At 41.1% G+C, this 25491-nt stretch overlaps 2 protein-coding genes across 2 annotated transcripts in view; both read right to left on the bottom strand.

Moving 5' to 3' along the window:
• LOC311043346 (H-2 class II histocompatibility antigen, E-S beta chain-like) overlaps window positions 1–22829 on the bottom strand; it is a 111307-nt gene extending 88478 nt beyond the window's left edge. Inside the window, exon 1 of the mRNA XM_084054560.1 lies at window positions 22772–22829. The gene's annotated coding sequence lies outside the window, so the exon portion shown is untranslated. The remainder of the gene's footprint in view (window positions 1–22771) is intronic.
• On the bottom strand, window positions 12398–22864 carry LOC311043347 (H-2 class II histocompatibility antigen, E-S beta chain-like). The gene is made up of 8 exons (XM_084054561.1): window positions 22776–22864; window positions 21289–21543; window positions 19410–19682; window positions 17840–18056; window positions 16691–16758; window positions 16229–16342; window positions 15094–15150; window positions 12398–14543 (listed from the first exon to the last, which is right to left on the bottom strand). Exons 1-7 carry the CDS (start codon window positions 22840–22842, stop codon window positions 15113–15115), a joined length of 1032 nt encoding a protein of 343 aa, XP_083910687.1. The 5' UTR covers window positions 22843–22864; the 3' UTR covers window positions 12398–14543; window positions 15094–15112.
• Window positions 22865–25491: the final 2627 nt, after the last annotated feature.

Here is a 25491-nt window from a genome sequence, read left to right as displayed (position 1 = left end):
TCACTGAAGTGAGTTGAGTTCATGATTCTCATATGTTGTATTAATTGTTTTTTTGATAATTGTAATAATGTTACAGTTCCCCTGTTTGCCTTGGAAACGTATAGATAAGTGTGTGTAATGCACAGTGCACACAATGCACTTATTGTAGAATTCAGTGAAATGCTGTAATCACTATGACCTAGAGAATGTTGGTGTTATTATGTTTGGTTAGTACTCCATGTATTTAGTGGTAGCTACCCATCCTCACTGGAGTGTTAAGTTTGTCTATTAGGCCTAATGGTTCATCGTTAATTGTTGTGTTTAATGTGATGTCATTGTTGAATTGTATTTAATTATGTGTTTCTGTTTCTCATAGTATAACCATAACCGTGAAGCCTCATCAACTCCTTGCTCAAATCACAAATACTCATGTGTGCAACGGATAAATAAAAGGCTTAAACAGAACTCCACTTTGTCCATACATTCTTACCAATGTACCATGGTGATGTTGAATACCCTGTGAACCAGTCAAAACTACAACTCTTACAAGTGTATATAAAGAAAAAATGTTTTGCAAACATCTGCCTCCTGGTGGTGCTATAATAGAGCAATGTTAAAAGAGTGGCATTTGTTCCTCAACATAGTGCGAATGTGTCCTAAGTTTCAACGAAATCGGACGCTGTGTTGATGATTTGCATTTTGTTCAAAACGGGCTACTCCTACAAACGTCAGATGTCAATCCGATGTGTACCGCTTTGTGTGAAATGTGGGGCATAAGTTCTGCTCTGGCAACCAGGGAGTGTGTTCACCGTTTAGATTGAAGACTATCTACAGTGTGTTGTGTTGTTGAAGGTATTGAGTAGTGATTGGCTGGGTGGGGTTTCCATCAACCACTTTTATGCACATTCTGGATTGTGTGCATAAAGACCTGAATGGAAACACATTTGAAAAATATTTATATTTCCAAAAAAAGAAGAAACTGTTTTACACTTGAAGGAGGTGGATTTTGAGGCTTTATCGAAAAATGAAAATGGAGATGGAAACACAAAGCATTTAAGTCCCTATAATGCAATAATTGTCTTATTGGTAATGTTAGTGGGCCTGTATCATAAGTAGAAGTCGTGTTGGTTTTGAATACCGTCCGTCCAAACCAAACATGGCTATGTTTCAATTGTAGGTCTACCAATACATATATTCTTTTCAAATAAATACATTCAAGATGTCTGAATGCCACTGTATATTCCTGGACATGTTTTTTAAAGTACACTTTAAGATAAGATCTAGTCATTTAGCAGACGCTTTTATCCAAAGCGACTTACAATAAGTGTATTCAACATAGGTAGGGAACGAAAACTACTAATCACCAGAAGTCTTAAGTGCATTTCCTGCAAAAAACAAGAAACCAAGAGTATACCTAGCGCTAGGGTAAAAGTGCAATATATCAGCTACCTACTTTCTCAGATGAGACAAAATAGCAAAATCAAATGAGCACGAGCTCAGACAAATAAGTGTATCGACTAAACAAGATCCAATAAAACAATACAAAACTAAAACAAGAGTTCGTACAACTAGTTAACAACAAGTAGGCCAGGCAAAGAGGAAGGGTAGTGTTTCCTGAAGAGGTGGGTTTTCAGCCTGCGGCGAAAGATGGGCAGTGACTCTGCTGTCCTGACATCAGTGGGAAGTTCATTCCGAAGATCATCTCATCACTTCCAAGAGAGAGGGATCAAAAAGTAGACAATCCGCCAGAAGTATGACAGGACATAGGGCACAGCATAGCCCAACATAACAATACAATAAAGACAAAAACACAAAAGAGAGAACCAAATCCTAAAAGACTTCACACCAAATACATTTAATAGTAATCATCACATTATTGCTGCCAACAACCTCTCTACCATGTAGAGCTCTACCGTTTGTACCCATCCCCTGCCTCCCAATTAGTATGGAGACTAACTGACATCCTCCTTCACTCCAATCAGTGGTGGGAAAAGTACTCAAATTCTTTACTTAAGTAAAAGTACCAATACTGCAATATAAAAATACTCGGTTACAAGTAAAACTCCAGGATTCAAAATGTACTCGAGTAAAAGTACAAAAGTATTGGCATCAAAATGTACTTAAAGTACCAAATGTAAAAGTACTAAAATGTAGATCTACAAAGATCTACAAAAAATAGCAGATCTACAAGCTCACAACGCGTCGCGGTGCGACGCGTTGTGAGCTTGTAGATCGGCTATTTTCAAATAGCCTATGTATAAAATAAAATAGGGTTAAAGTTGTTAATGTATGTTTCATTACATCATAATGTATATCTGAAAAGTAACTAGTAACTAAAGTTTTCAAATAATTGCAGTGGAGTAAAAAGTACAATATTTGCCTCTGAGATGTAGTGGAGTAGAAGTAAAAGTATTGGAAATTGGAAATACTCAAGTAAAGTACAAATACCTCAAAATTGTACTTAGGTACAGTACTTGAGTAAATGTACTTAGTTACTTTCCACCACTGACTCCAATACACAAGACATTGCGTCACTCATCCCCTATATGTGGCGCTAAGGGCAGCCATGCTTCTACAAAGTGGGACAAGGTACCCCGTAGAACATATGAGAGTCTCTCCAAGGGCATTAACCGTAGCACCTTTTCAAACCATAGTAGGACACTTGGAGGACTGTCATCCATCCATTTATTGAGAATTGACAACCGAGCAGCATAGAGCAAAGCTCGTACTAGATGTCGATGTTCCTTTTGTTACTATGATATTTATGTCTGCCCCTAGAACATTATGGAGTGGATTTAAGGGCATTTTAATTCCAATCAGTTTAAGGATGTCATTTTGAATGGATACCCAGAAGGGTCTGATTTGTGGGAAAGTCCAGATCATATGGCTATAAGTACCTTGTCCACTTTAACACCTAGGACATAGGGGAGAGCATAGGGGATCATATTTACTCCTTATTACTGGGGAGACATGTAGCTTGTGTATTATTTTATGTTGGGTTTCATAAGACTTGTTGGAGCACGTTATTTTCTTTGCATTAAGTAGTATGTTACGCCATATCCCCTCATCTATTTGTAGTTGAAGATGGTTTTCCCAGAATACTTTACTGTTATTAGTTGATGCTTTTTCTACCTGGAACAGACTCTCCTAAAGAACTTTGAAAGAATACTTTGGCTATTCAAAAATAGCAGATCTACAAGCTCATAGTGCGGCACCGAGTGCCACGCTATGAGCTTCTATTCAAAAATAGCAGACGTACAAGCTCAGATATAGCAGATATACAAGCTCAGATTTAAGACCTCTACACACTGTCACTTTGTGGGATCCGATGAGAGCCGTGCTACACCCAATCAGAGCAATTGATAGAGTGAGCGAGCAGCTGCTCATGGACCCCCTTGACACCCTTCAGGGACCCCCATAGGTCCCCGAACCACAGTTTGGGAAACAGACATGGACCCCCTTGACACCCTTCAGGGACCCCCATAGGTCCCCGAACCACAGTTTGGGAAACAGCCATGGACCCCCTTGACACCCTTCAGGGACCCCCATAGGTCCCCGAACCACAGTTTGGGAAACAGCCATGGACCCCCTTGACACCCTTCAGGGACCCCCATAGGTCCCCGAACCACAGTTTGGGAAACAGCCATGGACCCCCTTGACACCCTTCAGGGACCCCCATAGGTCCCCAAACCACAGTTTGGGAAACAGCCATGGACCCCCTTGACACCCTTCAGGGACCCCCATAGGTCCCCGAACCACAGTTTGGGAACCAGCCATGGACCCCCGAGAAACCCCTCAGGGATCAAAGGTGGTCCCAGAAACACGGTTAGGAAAGCAGTCATGGACCCTCAGGAAAGCCTTCAGGGAATATCATATGTATAAGATTTTTTTTAATATATGTTTCATTTATACAGATATCATAGGATTTTATGATTTTGATTTAAATTTGTAATTGTTTATATGAATCAGGAATGACATATACGAAGGGGGTAGAAGTAAATACGTCTTAATTTCTTCCTATTCCTTTTTGAACATGTTGGGGATTATCCCCAAGCATTTATTTATTGTTATATATTATTTAGTTTTGCTTCATATTTTTAAATATATTATGGCTTTCATTGTTATTTGTTAATTTATCAAATCAAACCAAATTATTATAAACATAAACACAGTTATCATCATCAACAAAATAGTAATACATTCCAGCTCTATGGGCTGGAAGTTTGATCGCTCTGGGTTTGATTGCTAAAGCCTGCCCCCTCATTAACATACCGTCAATGAAATACGGCCTGAAATGATTCATGAAATAAATGTTTAAATAAATACGGAAATAAATACATAAATAAAGAATTAAATGTTTAAATAAATGATTAAATAAATAAATACGTAAATAAATAAGGAAATAAATAAATAATTAAATGTTTAAATAAATAATTAAATAAATAAATACGTAAATAAATAAGGAAATAAATACATAAATAAATAATTAAATGTTTAAATAAATAATTAAATAAATAAATAATTAAAAACATCAATAAAAACATAAATATACAAATAAATAAATGCATAAATATATAAATACATAAATAAATACATAAATGAATACATTTCAATATTTAATTGTACATTTCCTTGCACAATTATGTATTTATTTTAACATTTCTTGCTGTATAAATTCATGTATTTATTTATGTATTTATTTCTAGATATGGCAGCTTTAGCATTCCATAGCCGTGTGATATAGGATCATTGGGAGCTCTAGTCCCGGCCAATCGGGAGCCGAGTAGGCCGAGGGGAGGTTCCCACGAGAGACTGTGGACCAAGTTTAAAATGTTTGTAGCGACACGAGAGAGGAGGGCACCGGGCACGCAGCACAAGGACAGAGCACAGGGAGAGTGGACAGTGAGCAGAGACCGAGTGAGAAACGGGCAGAAGACGGGCAGCAGTAGAGGACCACAAGCCGACGGGGAGTAGCGAGCAGTGTGTGTGAGCAGACCAAGACCAGGAGACGTCAGGCTGTATTCGCAACAACCGCAGCGGCAGGGTCTTTGACTCTGCCTCGTCGGTAGGTCTCTAACTACACAGCGCCTGACCTACGTGGTGTGGTTATGCCACAACGAGAAGTTTAAACAGCCAGTATACCAGTGATCTGCCCAGTCTTTCTGTTCGTTTCTCCACAAGCCGACGAGAGCAGCAGGCAGCGTGAGCAGACGGCAGCGGGAGCAGACGGAGAGCAGAGCGGACCAGCAGACGGCCAGACACCGTGCCACGGGGAGACGGCAGTGCTGTGAACGTAAAAACCGCAGCGGCAGGGTCTTTGACTCTGCCTTGTCGGTAAGTCTCTTGACATACAGCACCTGGCCTACATAGTGTGGCTATGCCACTTCGACCAGCTTAAAAGCCATTATACAGTGATCTGCCCCAGTCTTTTTCTGTCCTCCACAGGAGGTGTGCGAACTGAAGGCTCCTACCTGCCGTGCTCTGCTCATCTTTAATTTCGCTGTTTGTTCTTGTTTTGTTTTCTATTTTAGTTAGCGGGCCCTTTTTAGTAGGTTTTAAATAGGCATTTTATTGTTGTGTCGGCTATTTTAGAGGCCTCTGTAATTAGGATAATTTTCAATAAAAGTCCATTGTTTATATTTGCCATTTGCCTCAGTTTTCAGTTTTTGCCTTTTAAATTCAAAGTTGTCATACGAACCTGTGTTGCTGTTTTTAAGAAGTTTTAATTGAGGACCAGACCTCTCAAACTGGTGGCGTAGTCGGTCCTTTTAACATTTAAGCACCCTGTACTTTTACAAACCTTTCACTTGTATTTTATTTGTTTAATTTATAAGTATATTATTTAAGTAGAGGGTGTGTTTTTGACGGTGCCACATTTTGGCAGTAGTCGGCAGGACAACTTTCTTTTAAAAAAGGCAAAACTGAAACTGAGGGTTTAAAATATATATGTATATATATAGCGCCTGTATACAAAATGATGATGATGATGCCAGTATACCCAGGTGCCCCTTGGCTACCTAAATTTAAAGGCCCAGGAGGTGATTTAAAATATTCAGAATGGAAGGAACAGATTCAAGGGCTGCTGGGGTCCCAAGAGTTAACAGATGATAAAAAAAGTAGCCATTGTGGTAGGTACGCTAGCAGGTGAGGCAAAACGGCATGTCAGTGTTCTTGATGCTACAGAGCGAGACAAGGTGAACAAAATATTTCATTGCTTAGACGCCCTATATGGTCATCAAACCCCAATCCCAGTGTTGCGGTCACAGTTTTTTAGCTGCACACAGCAGGTAGGGGAGAGTGTCCCCTCATTTATTTTAAGGCTGAGAGAGCTGTATTGTGGGCTGCGGCGACACAACCCAGACACCGCCCCCTCCGATGCCATCCTTCGAGAGCAGCTTCTCCTGGGGCTCTGTGAAGGCCCGCTTGCACAGGCCCTGAGAGTCTACGGCAGGCGACACCCTGACCAGGATTTCGCCTCTGTACGCCAAGAAGCACTACTGTTGGACGCAGAGCATGGAGGTATGAGGTCAACTGAGGTCACCTGTCACGCAGTTAACAATACACCTGTTTCTCAACCATTTCAGGAGGCGGATTGGAAAGCGACTCTGAAAAGAGAAATTATGGAGGACGTTAAAACACAGATGCAGGGGCTCTCTCAAGAGCTCATGAAGGAAATCCGACCACTCCTCCAGCCCGCCTCAACTCATACGCCATCACCACCACAACAGGCCAGACGAGAGCGACGACACACGCCCACCTTTGACAATGACTGGGATGAACAAGGTAGGCCTATCTGTCGCCAGTGCAGACGCTCAGGACACATTGCCAGGTTTTGCCGAGCAGCTACAACCAACCAGTCACCTTTAAACTAGAACTCCCTGTCGCTGAGGTCCGTGGGGCAGGGGTGGATAAAACATCACAATTAAGGGCTACCGAGGCATTTATTGGGCAGTGTCCAACTATCAAATTGAATATGGAGGGTGTTAAACTACAAGGGCTGTTAGACACAGGATCACAGGTTACTTTGATGCAACAAAGTCTATTTGAGGAATATTTCTCCCAGGCTAAGCTTGGGAGGACGCCGTTATTTTTTAGACTGAGAGCAGCCAATGGACTTGATATTCCGTACACCGGCTATGCCGTGCTGGATCTTGAAGTGGAGGGAATAGACATACCTGGGAGGGGGGTTGTCATTGTGAAAGACGAGCACTGCACCCACCCTTTAATTGTAGGCATGAATGTTGTTACTGCCTGTTGGAGTGCCTTGTTTAAATGGCCTGGGAGGCCTCCGTTTCCATTACGACAGGGCCAGAACCAGGCCGTGTGGAGAGACGCCTTTGCCACCTGTCGACGGGTCCAAGCCATCATGGAAGAGGACGGGTCATTGGGCTACGTGTGGCCCGCCAACAAACAGCGCATACAAGTCCCCCCCCGGAGCGAGGTGGTGGTATGGGGACGTGCCAGGAGAGGTCCATATGGCACGGATTACGCAGCCCTGGTTGAAGCCTTGCCAGACGCCAAGGATTTTGTACTGGCCCGCTCCGTGGTTATGGTAAGAGGTGGCAGAGTCCCTGTACGCCTATGTAACCCCCACCCTTATACCTTGTCCATAGGCCGCTACCAGAGGTTGGGAAAGCTGTACCATGTCGATGACTCAGATGTGCGTGGAGACCATGATTTAAGCCTGTCGTTGGATGGTGATGGGACGGTGGAGGTAGCCATGGTCGGTGTGGAAGACGACGGGGCTGTGCGGCCATTACCACAGGAGGTGCGTGACCTGTGCGACCGACCTGAACTCCCAGTACAACAGCAAGGAGAGTTGAGCGACCTGCTGCTCAAGTGGGAGAAGGTATTTGCTATTCACGACGAAGACTTTGGGCACACCGACATCGTACAACACCAAATCCCCACAGGAGATGCTGCGCCCATCCGTGAAAGGCACCGACCTCTACCCCCAGCCATGTACAAGGAGATGAAAATGCTACTGACCGACATGCTGGAGAAAGGTGTAATTAAAGAGAGCTGTAGTCCCTGGGCCGCCCCCATAGTTTTGGTCAAAAAGAAGGATGGAAGCTGGCGGTTCTGTGTAGATTATCGAAAACTTAATGCTGTGACACACAAGGATGCCTTTCCACTACCCCGGATCGAGGACCCTCACCAGTCTTACTAAAGCCCAGTGGTTTTCCACCCTAGATCTCGCTAGTGGCTACTGGCAGGTTGGTATGGACCCCAGAAACCAAGAGAAGACCGCCTTTACCACCCCCCTTGGTTTGTATGAGTTCCAGCGGATGCCCTTTGGCCTCTGTAACGCCCCCGCAACATTTCAACGTTTAATGCAACAATGTCTAAGTGGCCAGCTGACGGAGTCCCTCCTTGTGTACTTAGATGACATAATTATATACTCACCTGATTTCTCCTCCCACCTGCAGCATTTAGATGAGGTTTTCCAAAAACTATGGCGACACGGGTTGAAACTACGTCTGGATAAGTGCAAACTACTGCAGAGCAAGGTGAAATTCTTGGGCCATGTGGTGGACCGTGAAGGGGTCAGGCCTGACCCTGATAAGATTGCGGCAGTGAGGGACTGGCCAGTCCCTTCCACCATCCGAGAGGTCAGAGGTTTCCTAGGTCTATCGGGTTACTACAGACGCTTCGTGCACTCCTTCGCCGCCGTCGCACGGCCCCTGAACAGCCTGTTGACCGGTATCCCAGCCGACCAGAAGTCACAGCATCGGAAAGTGACATGGTCACCAGCATGCCAACAGTCCTTTGATGCACTGAAGTCGGCCCTCACCCAGGCCCCTGTGTTGGCCTATGCAGACTACTCTCAACCATTTATAGTATACACAGACGCTAGCAACCATGGACTGGGGGCAGTGCTAGCGCAAGTACAAGACGACCAGGAGCGGGTGATCGCCTATGCCAGTCGGAGCCTACACCCCACAGAACAGAATGACGCCAACTACAGTTCATTCAAGTTGGAACTCTTGGCCCTGAAATGGGCTGTGACTGAAAAGTTCAAGGACTATCTGACAGGTGTACAATTTACCATATATACCGACAATAATCCTGTTGCCCACCTACAGACCGCTCGGCTTGGGGCCGTGGAACAGCGCTGGGTCGCACGGCTTGCAGCCTTCACCTTCGAAATCAAATTCCGCTCAGGTAAAAGCAATGTGAATGCCGACGCCTTGTCCCGGTTCCCAGTAACCGTGGCAGCTGTGGAGCTGACACCGGCAGCCGGACCAGAGGGGTGGGCTGGCAGAGAGTGGCGAGACGCCCAGGCCCAGGACGTGGATATCCAGGTGGTGACAAGGTGTGTAGAACAGCAGAGGTCACCTTCATTGCCTGAACGCCGCACCTGGTCTCGGGGGCCCAGATGTTATTCAAACAGTGGAAGAAGTTACAGGTTAAAGATCACATTCTCTACCGCAAAGTGACTGACTCATACACAAATGAGGTGTATTCCCAGATTGTCTGCCCAGGTTCAAAGCGAGAAGAGGTCTGGAAGGAGCTGCATGTAGCTGCCGCCCACGCCGGCCTCGACCGGACCCTGGCTCAACTCCGTCGGAGATTCTACTGGCCCGGCATGGAGGGGGAGGTACGTCTTTTCCAACAGGGTTGTGTCGTCTGCGGCCTACAGAGGGATAGAGTAGAGCCTAGGGCGCCCCTACACCCTTTCGCAGTCTCTTATCCCTTAGAGGTGATAGGCATAGATTTTTTAACTTTAGGCCGACCCACTGATTTATATCAAAACATTTTAGTAGCAACTGATTTGTTTACCCGATTTAGTTGGGCCATCCCTACCCGTGACCAAACTGCTCAAACTACTGTAAGGGCCTTGTGGACCCATGTCATCCAGCCTTTCGGTTGCCCTGCACGGTTTCATTCAGATCGTGGAGCCAATTTTGAATCTGCCCTTATGAAACAGCTATGCGATACTTATGGCATTTCTAAGAGCCGCACCACCCCCTATCACCCTGCTGGTAATGGTGGCGTTGAACGTTTTAATCAGACCCTCCTGAATATGCTTCGCACCTTAGAAACGGAGAAACAAGGTCGTTGGCCTGAGTACTTACCTGAACTTGTACATGCTTATAACAATACCACCCACAGCACAACCGGTTATGCTCCCTCGTTCCTTATGTTCGGCCGCCATTTACGGCGCCCGGTTGATGTCGGGTTGGGGATAGAGCCACAACAGCCCCGCCTTGGGTTGGGGGACTGGGTCCAACATCACCAACAGCGTCTCTCCGCAGCGTACCGCACAGCCAGCCAGAGAATGGGTAATGCAGCCTCTAACCGCAAGCAGTGTTATGATCAGAGGGTGAACACACTACCACTGTTGCCAGGGGAGAGGGTGTGGGTTCGCAACCAAACCAGGCAAGGGCAGGGGAAGCTGCGTACATGGTGGGCCCCCGAACCATTTGTGGTTTTAGAGCAAGTAGGGGACACCGGGGTGGTATACAGAATTCAGCCAGAGAAGGGAGGGCGGGAACGAACAGCCCATAGGACTACACTAAAGCTGTGTATAGCGCCCACAACAGAGTCTCCTCCATTAGCCCCAGAGCCAACCAGGGAAGACCAGAGGCCCCCAGAACAGGTGTTTTATGGGTTCTTTCCAATCCCTTTGGTAGAAGAGGGCCCCCGGCGGTCCACCAGGGCCAACTTGGGGCAGGTACCCTCTAGGTACAGAGACACTTAAACTGCCTGATCGCAGGGACTGCTAACCTTAAAGTGTGGGGGGATGTCAGTAGGCAGAAAACTATTATTTTCTTTATTGTGTGACTATTATTTTGCTGTGATGTTTGGATGCGTTTTGATATTTTTTGCAGTGTTATTTTTGTGCATGGTTTGTTTTTCTATATTTTGTTTTTCTACATTTGCAGTTTGTAATGGTTTTGTGTGGAGTTAATTTTTGTTTCTGCCACGGCACCCTCACAGACACTAATAGACAGCAGCCGTGTGATATAGGATCATTGGGAGCTCTAGTCCCGGCCAATCGGGAGCCGAGTAGGCCGAGGGGAGGTTCCCACGAGAGACTGTGGACCAAGTTTAAAATGTTTGTAGCGACACGAGAGAGGAGGGCACCGGGCACGCAGCACAAGGACAGAGCACAGGGAGAGTGGACAGTGAGCAGAGACCGAGTGAGAAACGGGCAGAAGACGGGCAGCAGTAGAGGACCACAAGCCGACGGGGAGTAGCGAGCAGTGTGTGTGAGCAGACCAAGACCAGGAGACGTCAGGCTGTATTCGCAACAACCGCAGCGGCAGGGTCTTTGACTCTGCCTCGTCGGTAGGTCTCTAACTACACAGCGCCTGACCTACGTGGTGTGGTTATGCCACAACGAGAAGTTTAAACAGCCAGTATACCAGTGATCTGCCCAGTCTTTCTGTTCGTTTCTCCACAAGCCGACGAGAGCAGCAGGCAGCGTGAGCAGACGGCAGCGGGAGCAGACGGAGAGCAGAGCGGACCAGCAGACGGCCAGACACCGTGCCACGGGGAGACGGCAGTGCTGTGAACGTAAAAACCGCAGCGGCAGGGTCTTTGACTCTGCCTTGTCGGTAAGTCTCTTGACATACAGCACCTGGCCTACATAGTGTGGCTATGCCACTTCGACCAGCTTAAAAGCCATTATACAGTGATCTGCCCCAGTCTTTTTCTGTCCTCCACAGGAGGTGTGCGAACTGAAGGCTCCTACCTGCCGTGCTCTGCTCATCTTTAATTTCGCTGTTTGTTCTTGTTTTGTTTTCTATTTTAGTTAGCGGGCCCTTTTTAGTAGGTTTTAAATAGGCATTTTATTGTTGTGTCGGCTATTTTAGAGGCCTCTGTAATTAGGATAATTTTCAATAAAAGTCCATTGTTTATATTTGCCATTTGCCTCAGTTTTCAGTTTTTGCCTTTTAAATTCAAAGTTGTCATACGAACCTGTGTTGCTGTTTTTAAGAAGTTTTAATTGAGGACCAGACCTCTCAAACTGGTGGCGTAGTCGGTCCTTTTAACATTTAAGCACCCTGTACTTTTACAAACCTTTCACTTGTATTTTATTTGTTTAATTTATAAGTATATTATTTAAGTAGAGGGTGTGTTTTTGACGGTGCCACACTTGTATATCTGCAATTTTTGATTAGCCAAAGTATAAGATAATGCTTATAGAGGTTAAAATCTAAAATACCTTCCCGGTCTTAATGATTAAGAGGACAATTGTTTCAACATAAAACGCTGTATTCAAGTTCAGGAGAGTTCAGTAAAGACAATGATCTTCAGGTAGGACATGGAAAGGACACATGGTTCAGCACACCTGGGGAAAAACACATGTGGTGAATGTGGAGGTTGGCTTCTCTTGTATTTTCTCTTAACAGACAGTTAAGAGAAAATACTGTATGAGTGAAATGTAGGAAAACATGAGGCCAACATAATGTTTCTTATTCCTTTATTGATATTGTGACATTCCATTCAAACCAAGCAAATTAAAGCCAAAATCTAACATCTGAACTTCAAACCATTCATGATCAGGGGTGCAGATCCCAGGGGGGAAGGAGGGGACATGTCTGACATGTTCCTCCAATAAACTGTTTTAAATAAATGATATCATTTAAAATCTATATTTAATAGAAGCTGATTCCACTTTTGAAATCATTCTCACATACAGTAAACACAATACTTTGTGAAGGTTTTGTTTTTGCCACCCGTGTGTCCTGATCATCAACAACTGCCAAATAATTGAATCCACAAGCTTCATCATCATCTTCATCATCATCACTTGTCCACAGAGCTGTTAACTAGTTTAATGAGTGAAGTTCAGCCAATATGAACGGATAGAAACACAACAGTGGAGCTGAAAAACGGAAAGATAAATAGTACTGACCAAGGAATATATAAACTGTCTGAATTAGACACATAGTGTGTGTGTGTGTGTGTGTGTGTGTGTGTGTGTGTGTGTGTGTGTGTGTGTGTGTGTGTGTGTGTGTGTGTGTGTGTGTGTGTGTGTTGTCCATTTTAACTCATCAACATTAAATCAGATAAACAGACAAACCTAAATGTTGTAAATATCATTAACTCAGTGTGTCCTGTCAGACCCCCTGCTATGCAGAGGTCATCTGACTGTTTAGTTTAGATTTCTCAAATCATTTGAATTCAAATACATTTATTGGACTATTTATGTTTAGTTATGCTGCAGGACCACATTGTAAACAAGTGTTTCATTACGCTTTAATGTGTTATCCTGGGTTTAAGTTGTTTTGTGATTTTGCTTGAATATCTTTTACCAAAATCAAATAAAATCTCAAATGATGTGAATGAATGTGAAAGAATCATTTTTTGTAAAACCTGCTGTTAAACATGGAGGCATGTTCATGTGTTTGTAGTTAAATCATGTGATGTCAACCTCTAATGGATTATTTACATCATAACATTATAGTTTGTTTCATGCATTGAACATGGATTTGGTGTTTTGTTTTTTAGACAGTTTTGTCAGACAAACTGTAATCATTGTGAACATTATTAGTTAGTTTAAAATCCTAGCGTTAGCTCTATGTTGGGAATCTTATTGATGAGAAGATTCCTTGTTTGTGGTTCCCTCCTAAGTTGTAATGAGATCTGCTCCCCTGATCATGATTACATATAAATCATTACATTTAAAAATTAAGAATGAATACTTAAAATGAAAATTATTTCATGCCATCAGTGTTTCCCATTCATTTCCTAGACTGTGGTAGCCCACCATTGTCTAATTTGGGTGGACCCGGGTCCACCCATCACCTCAGACCACCCTAGTGGGTCTAGGTCCACCCATAACCCCGGACCACCCTAGAGGGTTTTTAGGTCCACCCATCACAGGGAAACTGATCATAACACATGAATTATCACACATTATAAATTATTACATAATAAATGACTTATGGTCAATTATAAAATAATAAAACCTTTTTCACAAACATGGCTGACTGACTTCCATTCAGATGGATATTAATATTAATGTTATGAAGAACTCTGATTGTGTGTGTGATCATTTATTTAATGTTTCAATATAGTGTAGAACTGAACTATTATGTTTGTGTTTTCTGACGACAGAAACTATAAAAAGTAATTTGATGAACCGCCCACACTAATTGGGAATCCCTCTTCCTTTGGTGTTTCGCCCAGGTGGCGCCCCGAACTGACCTTTAACCTCACTAAAACTACATCTATAAACTTAACTTTAACCCTAAACCCTGACCTTTAACCTCCCAAAAACTATGCCTAAACCTAAACTTAACCCTAACCTCACCTCAAAACCATGTCGACCTGGGCGAAACACCAGGAAAAGACAGAGTCTGCACACTAATTATCATTAGCTTTGGCTAGCCAATTATAATTATTAATTGTTTAAAGGACACATTTTACACATTGTGAAAAAGGTTGATGATGTCATCATTGTGCTGCTGTTGTGATTATTTAAAAAGATTGATGATGTCATCATTGTGCTGCTGTTATGATTATTTAAAAGCTGAATGGACACACACGTATTTACTCCTCTCTACCAGCAGCGATGACTCTCTGCTCTGAAAACACACCCAGGTGTTCTGTGAAAAGACAATAAACCAATAAGAATCAGAATGTATTAACTGTGTGAACATGTTAACATTTAGAATAACCTTCCTTTATAATAGTGAATTAATCATTCTCAAATCATTAGTGTTATTCATAACTGGTTAAATGTTTGTTAGTGGTTAATGATTTAAAACGATGCTATACATAGTTAATAGATCTTGAACAAGTTATTAGTAAACTAGTTAAAAACCTAACCTCCCAGCAGCCTCCCAGCAACTACAGTAACCATCAAAGTAGAAACAACTCAGTCCATTCAAACAACATTTGACCAATACTTTGTCAATACATTGTCATCGGTGTTGTCTGATGCAACAAATCATTTGATTATTAAATGTGATTATTAGATTCATTATTATAATAAATGAAGCAGAAGACACATGATAATGTGAATTCACGCGACCGGGATGGTTTACCAGGCTAGTTGTTTCACTTCTTACAGAAGCATGTTGTTTTGTGTATGTTTTATACTTTTATACATAAAACAAAAAAACAAAGTTTAGTAAAAAGAAAGAGGAAGTGAACCTGGGTGTGTGGGAGGAGTCTAAAGATCGTCATTGGTTGTCGGCACCAGAATACGGCCTGATAGAAGAAGAGGAGAGACAGTTAAAACAGAATAAATCCTATGTACTGTATTGTGTGTATTTCTCAATAAAATGCATAAATATACACACCATAACACAATAACACAACAACACAATAACATTAGGGTTCAGTCATCAGGGTCACATGTTGCATCAGAACTAATGTGAACATTTGACTCTTATTTAAGACTAAATGTAACACTGATGTATTAAAGCTAAATGTGACAACATAGAACACACTTTGACCTCTAACTAGGTCGTCTAAACTGGTCTAAAGCGGTTAAGGTTCTAAACCAATAGAAACCAGTTTAGGTTGTGGCTTTACATGTTTGTTTGTTTGCATTTCTGTGAGGGTTCCACATGTCATGTGATCCTCTGTTGATCTGACCTCATTTCTTCCACTGGTAGTATAATAATTAATGAAACATGTTAATAGTCAGGGGATATTAAAAAAAGTCTTGGAATAAATTCCTTACCAAAAGAAATCTTCACCAATGTGTTTGTAAAGGTGTCTAGTAACACATCTCACAAATACTGAAATGCAGTTTCCCTAGGAGAATTTATGACAGCTCCTTAAAGTTGGGGTACCCACCATAACCTTGGTTAAACAAAAATCCCCCCAAAAAAATCTAAATTTAATTCTGTTTTAGGTAGCATGTGAGGGGTCACACTAGGGTGTTTTTATGATTCTGAATCCATTGCAATCATTTGTTTTGCAACAAAACCACTCCTTGGGCTAAAAATGGCCCAATCTCAATGGGCCTTTTACACAAAAAGTATACATGGCTATGGCCGTTTTTAGCCCAATGAGTGGTTTTGGTGCAAAACAAATGATTGCAATAGATTCAGAATCATATAAACACCCTCGTTTGACCCCTCACACATTGGTGAAGATTTTTTTTGGTAAGGAATATATTCCAAGATTGGAAAATATTCTGCTAATATCCCCTGACTATAATTGAACATGTTAATTAAACATGTTATTCACCTCATTTCCTCCACTGGTAGTATAATACTTAATTAAACATGTTTATTAAACATGTTTATTAAACATGTTAATTAAACATGTTAATCACCTCGTTTCTTCCACTGGAAGTAGATGAATCCAGACAGGAACAAGACCAGACCCAGAACCAGACCTGATGCTCCCATGGCCACCTTGTTCCTCACTGACTCTGGCGTGGAGAAATCTGACAATACAAATATTAAATTAATTATATGATATGATATTATATGATATTATATGATATTATATGATATTATATGATATTATATGATATTATATTATATGATATTATATGATATTATATGATATTATATTATATCATATCATATCATATCATATCATATCATATCATTTTATATTATATCATATTCAGACCTAAAAGATGATTATCTGCAGCCATTAGTAAACTAAGCTGATCGATGTTTTTACGTTCAGCAAAATAAATATACCTTCAGGTACAAATAGAGAATAATCCTTTAACCCTTAAAACAGAGTGTAGTGTAACACATTACAGTAGATTACAGTAACTGACCCCAGTCCATCTTGATAGGCGCGGTCAGGCTGGGATGTTCCACCATGCATGTGACCTTCTCTCCTGATCTGTATCACTCACACACACACACACACGCACGCACGCACGCACGCACGCACGCACGCACGCACGCACACACACGCACGCACGCACACACACACACACACACACAATAGTATTAGACTGTTATAGGAAATAAGATAAGTTTATACTGATATTTAAAATAATCATGAAGTAGAATGTGTGTCCATGTGGATCTGCTCAGAGCTGAAGCGGCCCCTCCTCCCCGCCCGGTCTGGCAGTGAGTGAGCAGCTGTTAATTAGCACTAACATTAGGACAGATTGTGAAAGTAGCCGATCTACACGCTGAAACACACCGCGATTCAACACATTGATCCATTGTTCTTTGTTAAAGAGGTGGTGCCATGGTTTTGCACTTTTTCTGTTTTTCATGTCTCTATAAAAAACATACCCCCCCCCCCTCATTATCATAACACAACAGGTGTGGGCATGAGGAGGAGGAGGGACTAGGACAGGTGGGTGGTGCTAAGGTGGTGGAGGAGGTGCTAAGGTGAGAACTAGGTATACTTAATGAACTGGAGGCGTGTCCACATAAAAACATTATTTTAACACTTTCGGTACACTTTTTTTGAGAAACATCTTCCTCCTAGTATAACATAATACCTGATGATTATGTTTTAGAGGGGGAAAAAATCACTGAAAACCACGGCACCCTGTCTTTAATATTTAGTTTTTTTGAGAAAAAAAACCTTTTTGACTATGTTTGTGTAGGAGCGTGAATGCCCCGCTGGGCTCTCCTCTGCTCTAGTGTTTATTGTGTATTCCACTATTCCCTCCCCAATGCAGGAAAAATAGGATGGTAAGTGGCAGGAGAAACTTAGTAACGAGATACACACGTAATAGCGTATTCCTGTGTGTATTCATGTATAACACGCTTGTGCGCGGGTCTCTGTGTGCGTTCGCCATGCGTGCACGACGAACGCGTGTGTCTGCTTGATTTAATATTAACCTACCAATCAATGGGCCATTTTCAGCAAGTGAGTAACACTTGTTTTATTTTTAAAGAATATATGTATAGGTGTCTATTAGGTGTGTATTTCTATGTGTAGGTGTCTGTTAGGTGTGTACCTGGGTGTGTACTCCAGGTAGGAGTGGTACTGGTAGTACCAGTCTCCATCAGACACATCGGCATAGGAGAGACCAGAGGTCAACGGTTCTTGACCTCTCCACCAGGTCACCAGGATCACTTTAGGATAGAAGTCGTAGCTGCTGCACCTCAGCATGTGAGTGTGTTCACCACGACGAGGGGGAGTCTCTGACCTCAGTCTCACTTTGGGCTCCACTCCTAAAAAAGATATATTTAAAAAATTAGAGTTGCACAGTGCTTTACATAAACAACAATAAACCAAGCTATAAAATGTAATGAAAATAGTTTGAATGAACAAGAGTATAAACGAACAAAACAATACACATAATCCTATAAAATATTACTAGAAAACAAACTAGTAAAGACAATAATAATTCAGGAGGGTAAATGAAGTGTATAGAGGTGTGTTTTAGCCTGCATGGTTCTTTTTAAAGTTCATTTGAAAACATTAATCCTGGTGTCTCTATTTTAGGCAGGTCATTATATGTAGGTGAAAACACTCAGAAATAGATCTATATGTTTCATTTATACTCTGTGTATGATGGTGACACCACATGTTGTGAGCTTGTAGATCTGCTATTTCCACTGTGTGACAGCGTGTTAGGATACAGTATAAATTAGGCTTAAGTGTTTAGGAGGATCTGAAATGTTTCTCAGCAGATTCAAAAAGAACAGATCTACAAGTTCATAGCACGGCACCGAGAGCCGCGCTATGAGCTTGTACAGATGTGCCACTTCAAAACTTCACACGTTACTGTTCTTTCCCTGAAAGTGCCCTGAAAATGCATGCATTTCCTCCCTTTTCTGCCCTGAAAAGGCACTGTTTTGCCCCTGAAAAGAAGTTGTCACTACACCCCTCCATTTTTCCCTTCAACAGACATCCATATACATGAGAACAAAAGAAGTGTGTTGAAGAAGGTGTCAGACTCATTATGAGGCGAAAGGTGATTTGACCAGTTGCTCAAATTAATTAGCATCATAAAAGCAGTGATCATCAAAATAATTCACCATTTTAAATGCCCTTTTTTGTCCCTCTTATTGCCCTGGGAATCCCCTGAAAATGTACTGTCTTGGCGATGGCAGGACATGTGAAGTTTTGAAGTGGCACATCTGTAGATCCGCAATTTTTTTTTTATCGTGATTGTTTAACTCTTTAGATATATATATTTTTAAAGCGAACATTTGTCAAAAATGTTGTTCCAGGGACCCCCAGAAGCAAAGATTTGAGTTACAAATGTTCATGTTAAAAATATATATATTCAAAGATTTGCAAACATTTTCATGATTTTTCAAAAATATCAGATCTACAAGCTCATAGCGCGGCACTCGGTGCCGCGCTATGAGCTTGTATATCTGCTATTTTTTAATAGCCAAAGTAATGTGAAATGACACAGATGCCTCCCCGGATTGAATGGGTTAAGGAATGTTTTATAATCATTATCAGATCAATATTAACACCATTAATCATCTCTGAATAGAATGATTTATTATGATGTCATGTTATAGTTTATGAGGTGATGAGTGTTGAGTGCTGCTCTGAGATCAGCTCACCTCTCTTGTTCAGAACAGAGGAGTAGCAGTTCTCAGTGTTGGGTTTGCAGACTGCCTCTCGTTGTGCTCTCATCACAGCCAGGTATCCAGGATCTTTATTCCAGCGCTCTGCGTTCTTCACACCAAACTCAGTGTATCCAACCCACTGATCTACTCTACTGTCCCACCTGAACAGCTCATCACCATCGAAATTCACTGACACTATGTACTGTATGTCCTTCAGCTCACTGGAGTTAAACACACAGCGGTGAGTCAAATAGTACACATATCCATCTGGAAATAGACAATTAAAAATGTTCAGTTTTATTATCATCTGTATAATATCAAGACTAGGCTAACTGCCCCCATCACACAAATATATATGTCACTAAATAAAGTCTAAAATCGGTGCATGTGTGCGTGTCTGTGTCTTTGAAAATATACTTAAAGTATTGAAAGTAAAAGTACTCATTGTGCAGAATGTCCCATTTCAAGTTTTAAAATGTATGAAAATCCTTTGAAAATAGCAGATCTACAAGCTCACACTGCAAGCTCACAATGCGTCGCATCACAACGCAATGTGAGCTTGTAGATCTTCTATTTTCAAATGGCCAAAATGCTTAAGTGGTTAATGTATGTTTTGTAATAATAATAATATGATAATAATCAAAATCTACAAAGTAACTAGTAATTAAAGTTTTAAAGTAAATGTAGTGGATAAAAGTACAATATTTGGATCAGAGATGTAGTGGGGTAGAAATAAAAGTATTGAAAACTGTAAAGACTCAAGTAAAGTACAAATACCTCAAAATTGTACTTAAGTACAGTACTTAAGTAAATCTACTCAGTTACTTTCCACCACTGCTAGCAGCCCACACACTGACTGCACCTCACTGAGGGAGACGAGGGAGTGTCTTCAGGTGAATGGAACAAGTGATTAAGAACCATTGTAAAAAACTAATTAAAGCACGTAACGGGCTAGCCCCGCCTTTCCTCAATGACCTCATCAAAGACCCCTAAGGTCGACTAACAAAAGGTCTAGACTAGAGGTGACCGAGCCTTCACTGTGGCCGCCTCGAGGCTCTGGAATAGCTTTCCTTTTAATATAAGAGCCTCTCAGTCCATAGACATTTATAAATCACTATTAAAGACTTACTTATTTTCCCTGGCCTTTGAACACAGTTAAACAGTTACATCACAACCATTGTCTCTACCTCACTATTTTCTGCTATGCATTTTTAATGGCTGCTTGTATTTTGTATTTTTACACTGTATGAACTGTAACATTGTTGTTTGATGTGTTGTGTCTCTTTGGTTGGCCTTGGTCATTGTAATGTGTTCTATAAATAACATTTGAGTTGAGTTGAGTGTCATTTTTTTATTTCTTTGGATATTCAAAAATAGCAGATTTACAAGCTCATAGTGTGACACTCAGTGCCGCGCTATGAGCTTGTAGATCTGCTACTTTTGAAAAATCATGAAAGTTTGCGCAAATCTTTGAATATATACTGCTCTAAATAATGAAGGGAACACTTTGATGCCTTAATTCTTTTGAGCAGTTTGCGTTAGCAGTATGTACACAGTTCATGAAAACTCTAAATAAATAAGGGATCAAAGTGTTCCCTACATTTCTTTTGAGCAGTTATATATACTTTTAAAGCAGACATTTGTACTCAAATCTTTGCTTCTGGGGATTCTACAAATGTCTTCTAAATCCTAACAGTTCTCATAGCGCGGCACTCGGTGCCATGAGCTTGTAGATCTGCTATTTTTTAACAGCCAAAGAAATCTAAAATGACAGATATGTGTTCCCGGATTGAATGGGTTAAACATTTTCATTAATGTTAAATATATTCAACCGTTTTAGTTAATAACTATTGTGTTCATAGTATTCATGTACCTTTCACTGGTGGTTTCTTCAAGCCAGTGCGAATGGCGTCCAGCTGGTCTTTGCAGTAGCCCTGATCACCCACAGCTCTTCCATAACCTCCTCCCATGGTGAATGGATCTACAAACGGAGGCTGAGGGTACACCATCTTCCCTTTGTTGTAGTCTGCATACGCCCACACTTCACCATCCAGTGCCTGCATCTCCTCTTTATATGAGTCTTTAACTGTGTCTGAACAGCCAATGAGTAGAATGTCCTCATGAAACACTGGAAATAAAACAAAGATGACATTAAATACAAATAACAATCATCATCATCATCATCATCATCATCATCATCATGTTAAACAGTCATGTTTGGTTCTAAAGGTGAATATTAGAAGTATCTTCCTGTCAAACATTTTATTCAACAGATTTAAATGTTTTTATAATATTATGAAACAGATTCATAATGATTTATTTCAGGATGTGAACATAACATTATATAATATAATGTAATATAATATACAGTGGTGCAAAAAGTACTCTAATGTTTTACTTAAGTAAAAGTATCAACACTACAATGTAGAAATACTCTGTTACAAGTATGAGTCCAGAAGTGCAGGCATGCGGGCATGTGCGTCTGTGTTATTAGTGTGTATTGTTCATAAGTCAAGTATAAGTCCAGAATTAAAAATGTACTTGAGTAAAAGTACTTTATCAAGTATCAAAATGTACTTAAAGTACCAAAAGTAGAAAGTACTCATTATGCAGAATGTCCCATTTCACAAGTTTTCAAATGTATTAATCTTTTGAAAATAGCAGATCTACAAGCTCACAATGTGTGGCATCGCGACACATTGTGAGCTTGTAGATCTGCTATTTTCTAATGGTCTAAAGTATATAGGGCTGAAGTGTATGTTGCAAAATCTATAAAGTAACTTGTAACTAAAGTTTTCAAATAATTGTATTGGAGTAAAAGTGTGTGTGTGTGTGTGTGTGTGTGTGTGTGTGTGTGTGTGTGTGTGTGTGTGTGTGTGTGTGTGTGTGTGTGTGTGTGTGTGTGTGTGTGTGTGTGTGTGTGTGTGTGTGTGTGTGTGTGTGTGTGTGTGTGTTATTAGTGTGTATTGTTCATAGGTCAGGTTGCACAGTGTAAAATAATTGATCCAAAGCCTGTTGGTTCGGGCCTTGAGGCTGAATAATAACACTATGAATAAACTGTATGTATATTTGATATATCAATTTAACAGTAAGTTATTCAGTATATAATCAACAGACATAATGTTTATTTATATTAATAACAATATAGATATATATATCATATATATCAAAAATATAATGCATTTATAACAATATAAATATAATGTATATGGTATGTTTTAATAATATAAATATAACAATAACAAGAGTACATCTATGAATTAATATTTTATATAATAAGAGATTATTATAGATTTATAACAGCATCTTTAGATTTATAACAGCATCTTTAATATAATAACATAAATATAATGTACTTACTTCCTGGGATCGCTTTGACATGAAGTACAGAGGAGAGGATGAGGAGGGTGGCTGTAATCTTCATCATCACTGATCAGAACTGAACTGAATTTAACAGATCAGAATAAACAGAAGAGAATAAACATATATACATTGACATGTTGTCATGTCATATGAAAGCAGGAATCATAACTACACATTGACATGTTGGTTGTACAGTTTGACCCACCAGTTTAGGAGATATGGCTTATAGAGTGATGTGTTGCAGAGATACAGAGAGCTGAATAAACAGAACCTGAAAGGTTCACTTCTGTGATCTGTGACATTTTATCCCACAATGCTTGAAAGGTGGGGGTCTGAGAGGGCCCAGGTAGATGACAATTACAGCCACCACAATGTGATTGATAGGACCCTGAAAAGTAGGTGTGGTAACTTTTGTGGCCAAGAGTAATTTTTTACTAAAAACTAATGGTTGTAATGGATTCAGGACTCCTGAAAACCTATAATTAGACATCCCACAAGTTCATTTTGGCCAATTTGAATTGTTCCAGGTCTTTGCCCAGGCCCTCCGGGTACCCCAACTTTGATTGGCTCCCACCAGTTTCCCAATGGAGTTGGGTTGGAACAAATTGAGAGGTGTTTGTAGACACTTTTATGAACATGTTTGAGAGGAAAGCTAGTGGTAAGCATTTATATTACAGATTGGTCAAACATTAGGCTAACTCTCCCTAACTAATTATCTAACCCAGTGCACAATACTACTAATAATATAAATAACACATTTAGCTCCTACTAGTGATGTTAGGTAGAGTAAACCTGACTCTAGAACTATCACAAGGGCCCTGATCATATGGGCTTAAATGACACAACACACGCTCTCTCTCCCTCCCTCTCTCTCTCTCTCTCTGTGTGTGTGTGTGTGTGTGTGTGTGTGTGTGTGTGTGTGTGTGTGTGTGTGTGTGTGTGTGTGTGTGTGTGTGTGTGTGTGTGTGTGTGTGTGTGTGTGTGTGTGTGTGTGTGTGTGTGTGTGTGTGTGTGGTAAAATGCTGTTCATGTTCATTAACATCAATCTAAGCCTCATTACATCTCACTGCTGAAACCATCAAATGTCTTTAAAAACACACTGGTCATGTGATCAAAGTGTCACATGAGAGGTGTGTGTGTGTGTGTGTGTGTGTGTGTGTGTGTGTGTGTGTGTGCGTGCGTGCGTGCGTGCGTGCGTGCGTGCGTGCGTGCGTGCGTGCGTGTGTGTGTGTGTGTATTGTTAATAAGTCAGGTTGCACAGTGTAAAATAATTGATCCAAAGCCTGTTGGTTCGGGCCTTGAGGCTGAGCTACCACTTACCAATGGTATTATAAATAATAACACTATTTAGAATATATGTTTAACAATATAAATATACTGTATGTTTTAATAATATAAATATAACAATATAAATATACTCTAATATATTGCAGATCAGAATAAACATATCAGAATAAACACATGTTTACCTCAAGAGAAGTTCTGGAGTCTGAAAGAGAATGAAGGAGGACTCGTTATATAGTTTAGAAGAATCAGCCAATCAGATTAAAGATATGATGTTACATCATCTGTTTCCAGAAAGACGACAGTCTGGATTATTGCACAGAATCATGTATATAGCTGCTGCTTATGAACCTTATGTCTCCTTATGTACATACTGTACCTTATGCACCTTATGTCTCCTCATGTACATACTGTACCTTATGCACCTTATGTCTAACACAGGGGTCATCAATATGTCCGTACACGGACAAATGTGTCCGTGTCAAATTCTTCATTTACACACCATTATAATGTTCTTATTTTAATCAGAAGACCCAATTACTGAATGTCAAGTCTCTGGGTTTTCTTCAGAATATGTTTGGCTCTGATTTACTACGACACTATATATGACACATTAGGAGTCCTACTAGTGGTTCTCAAATGTTTTATTTGCAAGGACCCCCATAACTCTGACCCTGCGTTTTAACAGCGGGCAACTCTCGGGCGATGCCGGGCAACATCGCCCAAAATATAATGAAAGTCTATGAGAGCCGGCGATCGGGCGAAGTGGGCGGGGGGGCGATGAAAGATGGATTTTCTTTATCTTTTTGGGCGATATCGCCCGGCATCGCCCAGAGTTGCCCGCTGTTAAAACGCAGGGTTAGAGTGTACAAATGGAACCAAATGGATCCTTACGGGTCCATTTGGTTCCATTTGTACACTCTCAGAGTTACAGACCTGTTATATGGTCATTCAGGGCTCTTTATGTGTTTCTGGTAATATTGTTGTTCCCTCATTTTGTATGTCCGTGACAAAAATGTAATTTTGACCAAAATGTCCTCTACAAGACAGCATGGTGATGACCCCTGGTCTAACCTCATGTACATACAGTATGTATATATCTGTGTTTAATTCATCTTTTATTCTCTCCTTGCCCATCCCCCCCGTCTTCTTTTCTTTCTCTTTCTGAAAATAACTAAAACTATGGAGCTGCACAAAACAATATTTCACCCACTTCTTTACACCTTTAACCTGAGATGTGACAATAAAGATGATTCTGATTCTTTTGAAGAGAAAGAAAGAAAGAAAGAAAGAAAGAAAGAAAGAAAGAAAGAAAGAAAGAAACTATTATTTCCAATTCCATAGTGTAAAATAATACCAGTCAGCGTTCCATAGTTTTTGTGTCCACCCCCTCCCCACCCCCATTGTGACAAAATCTTGCCCCCCCCTC

This window comes from Gymnoscopelus microlampas, assembly GCF_963454915.1.
Source record: "Gymnoscopelus microlampas genome assembly, chromosome: 4".
Lineage (NCBI taxonomy): Eukaryota > Metazoa > Chordata > Actinopteri > Myctophiformes > Myctophidae > Gymnoscopelus > Gymnoscopelus microlampas.
The sequence above is the reverse complement of the archived record's forward strand: the minus strand, read 5'-3'. Positions and strand labels throughout refer to the sequence as shown.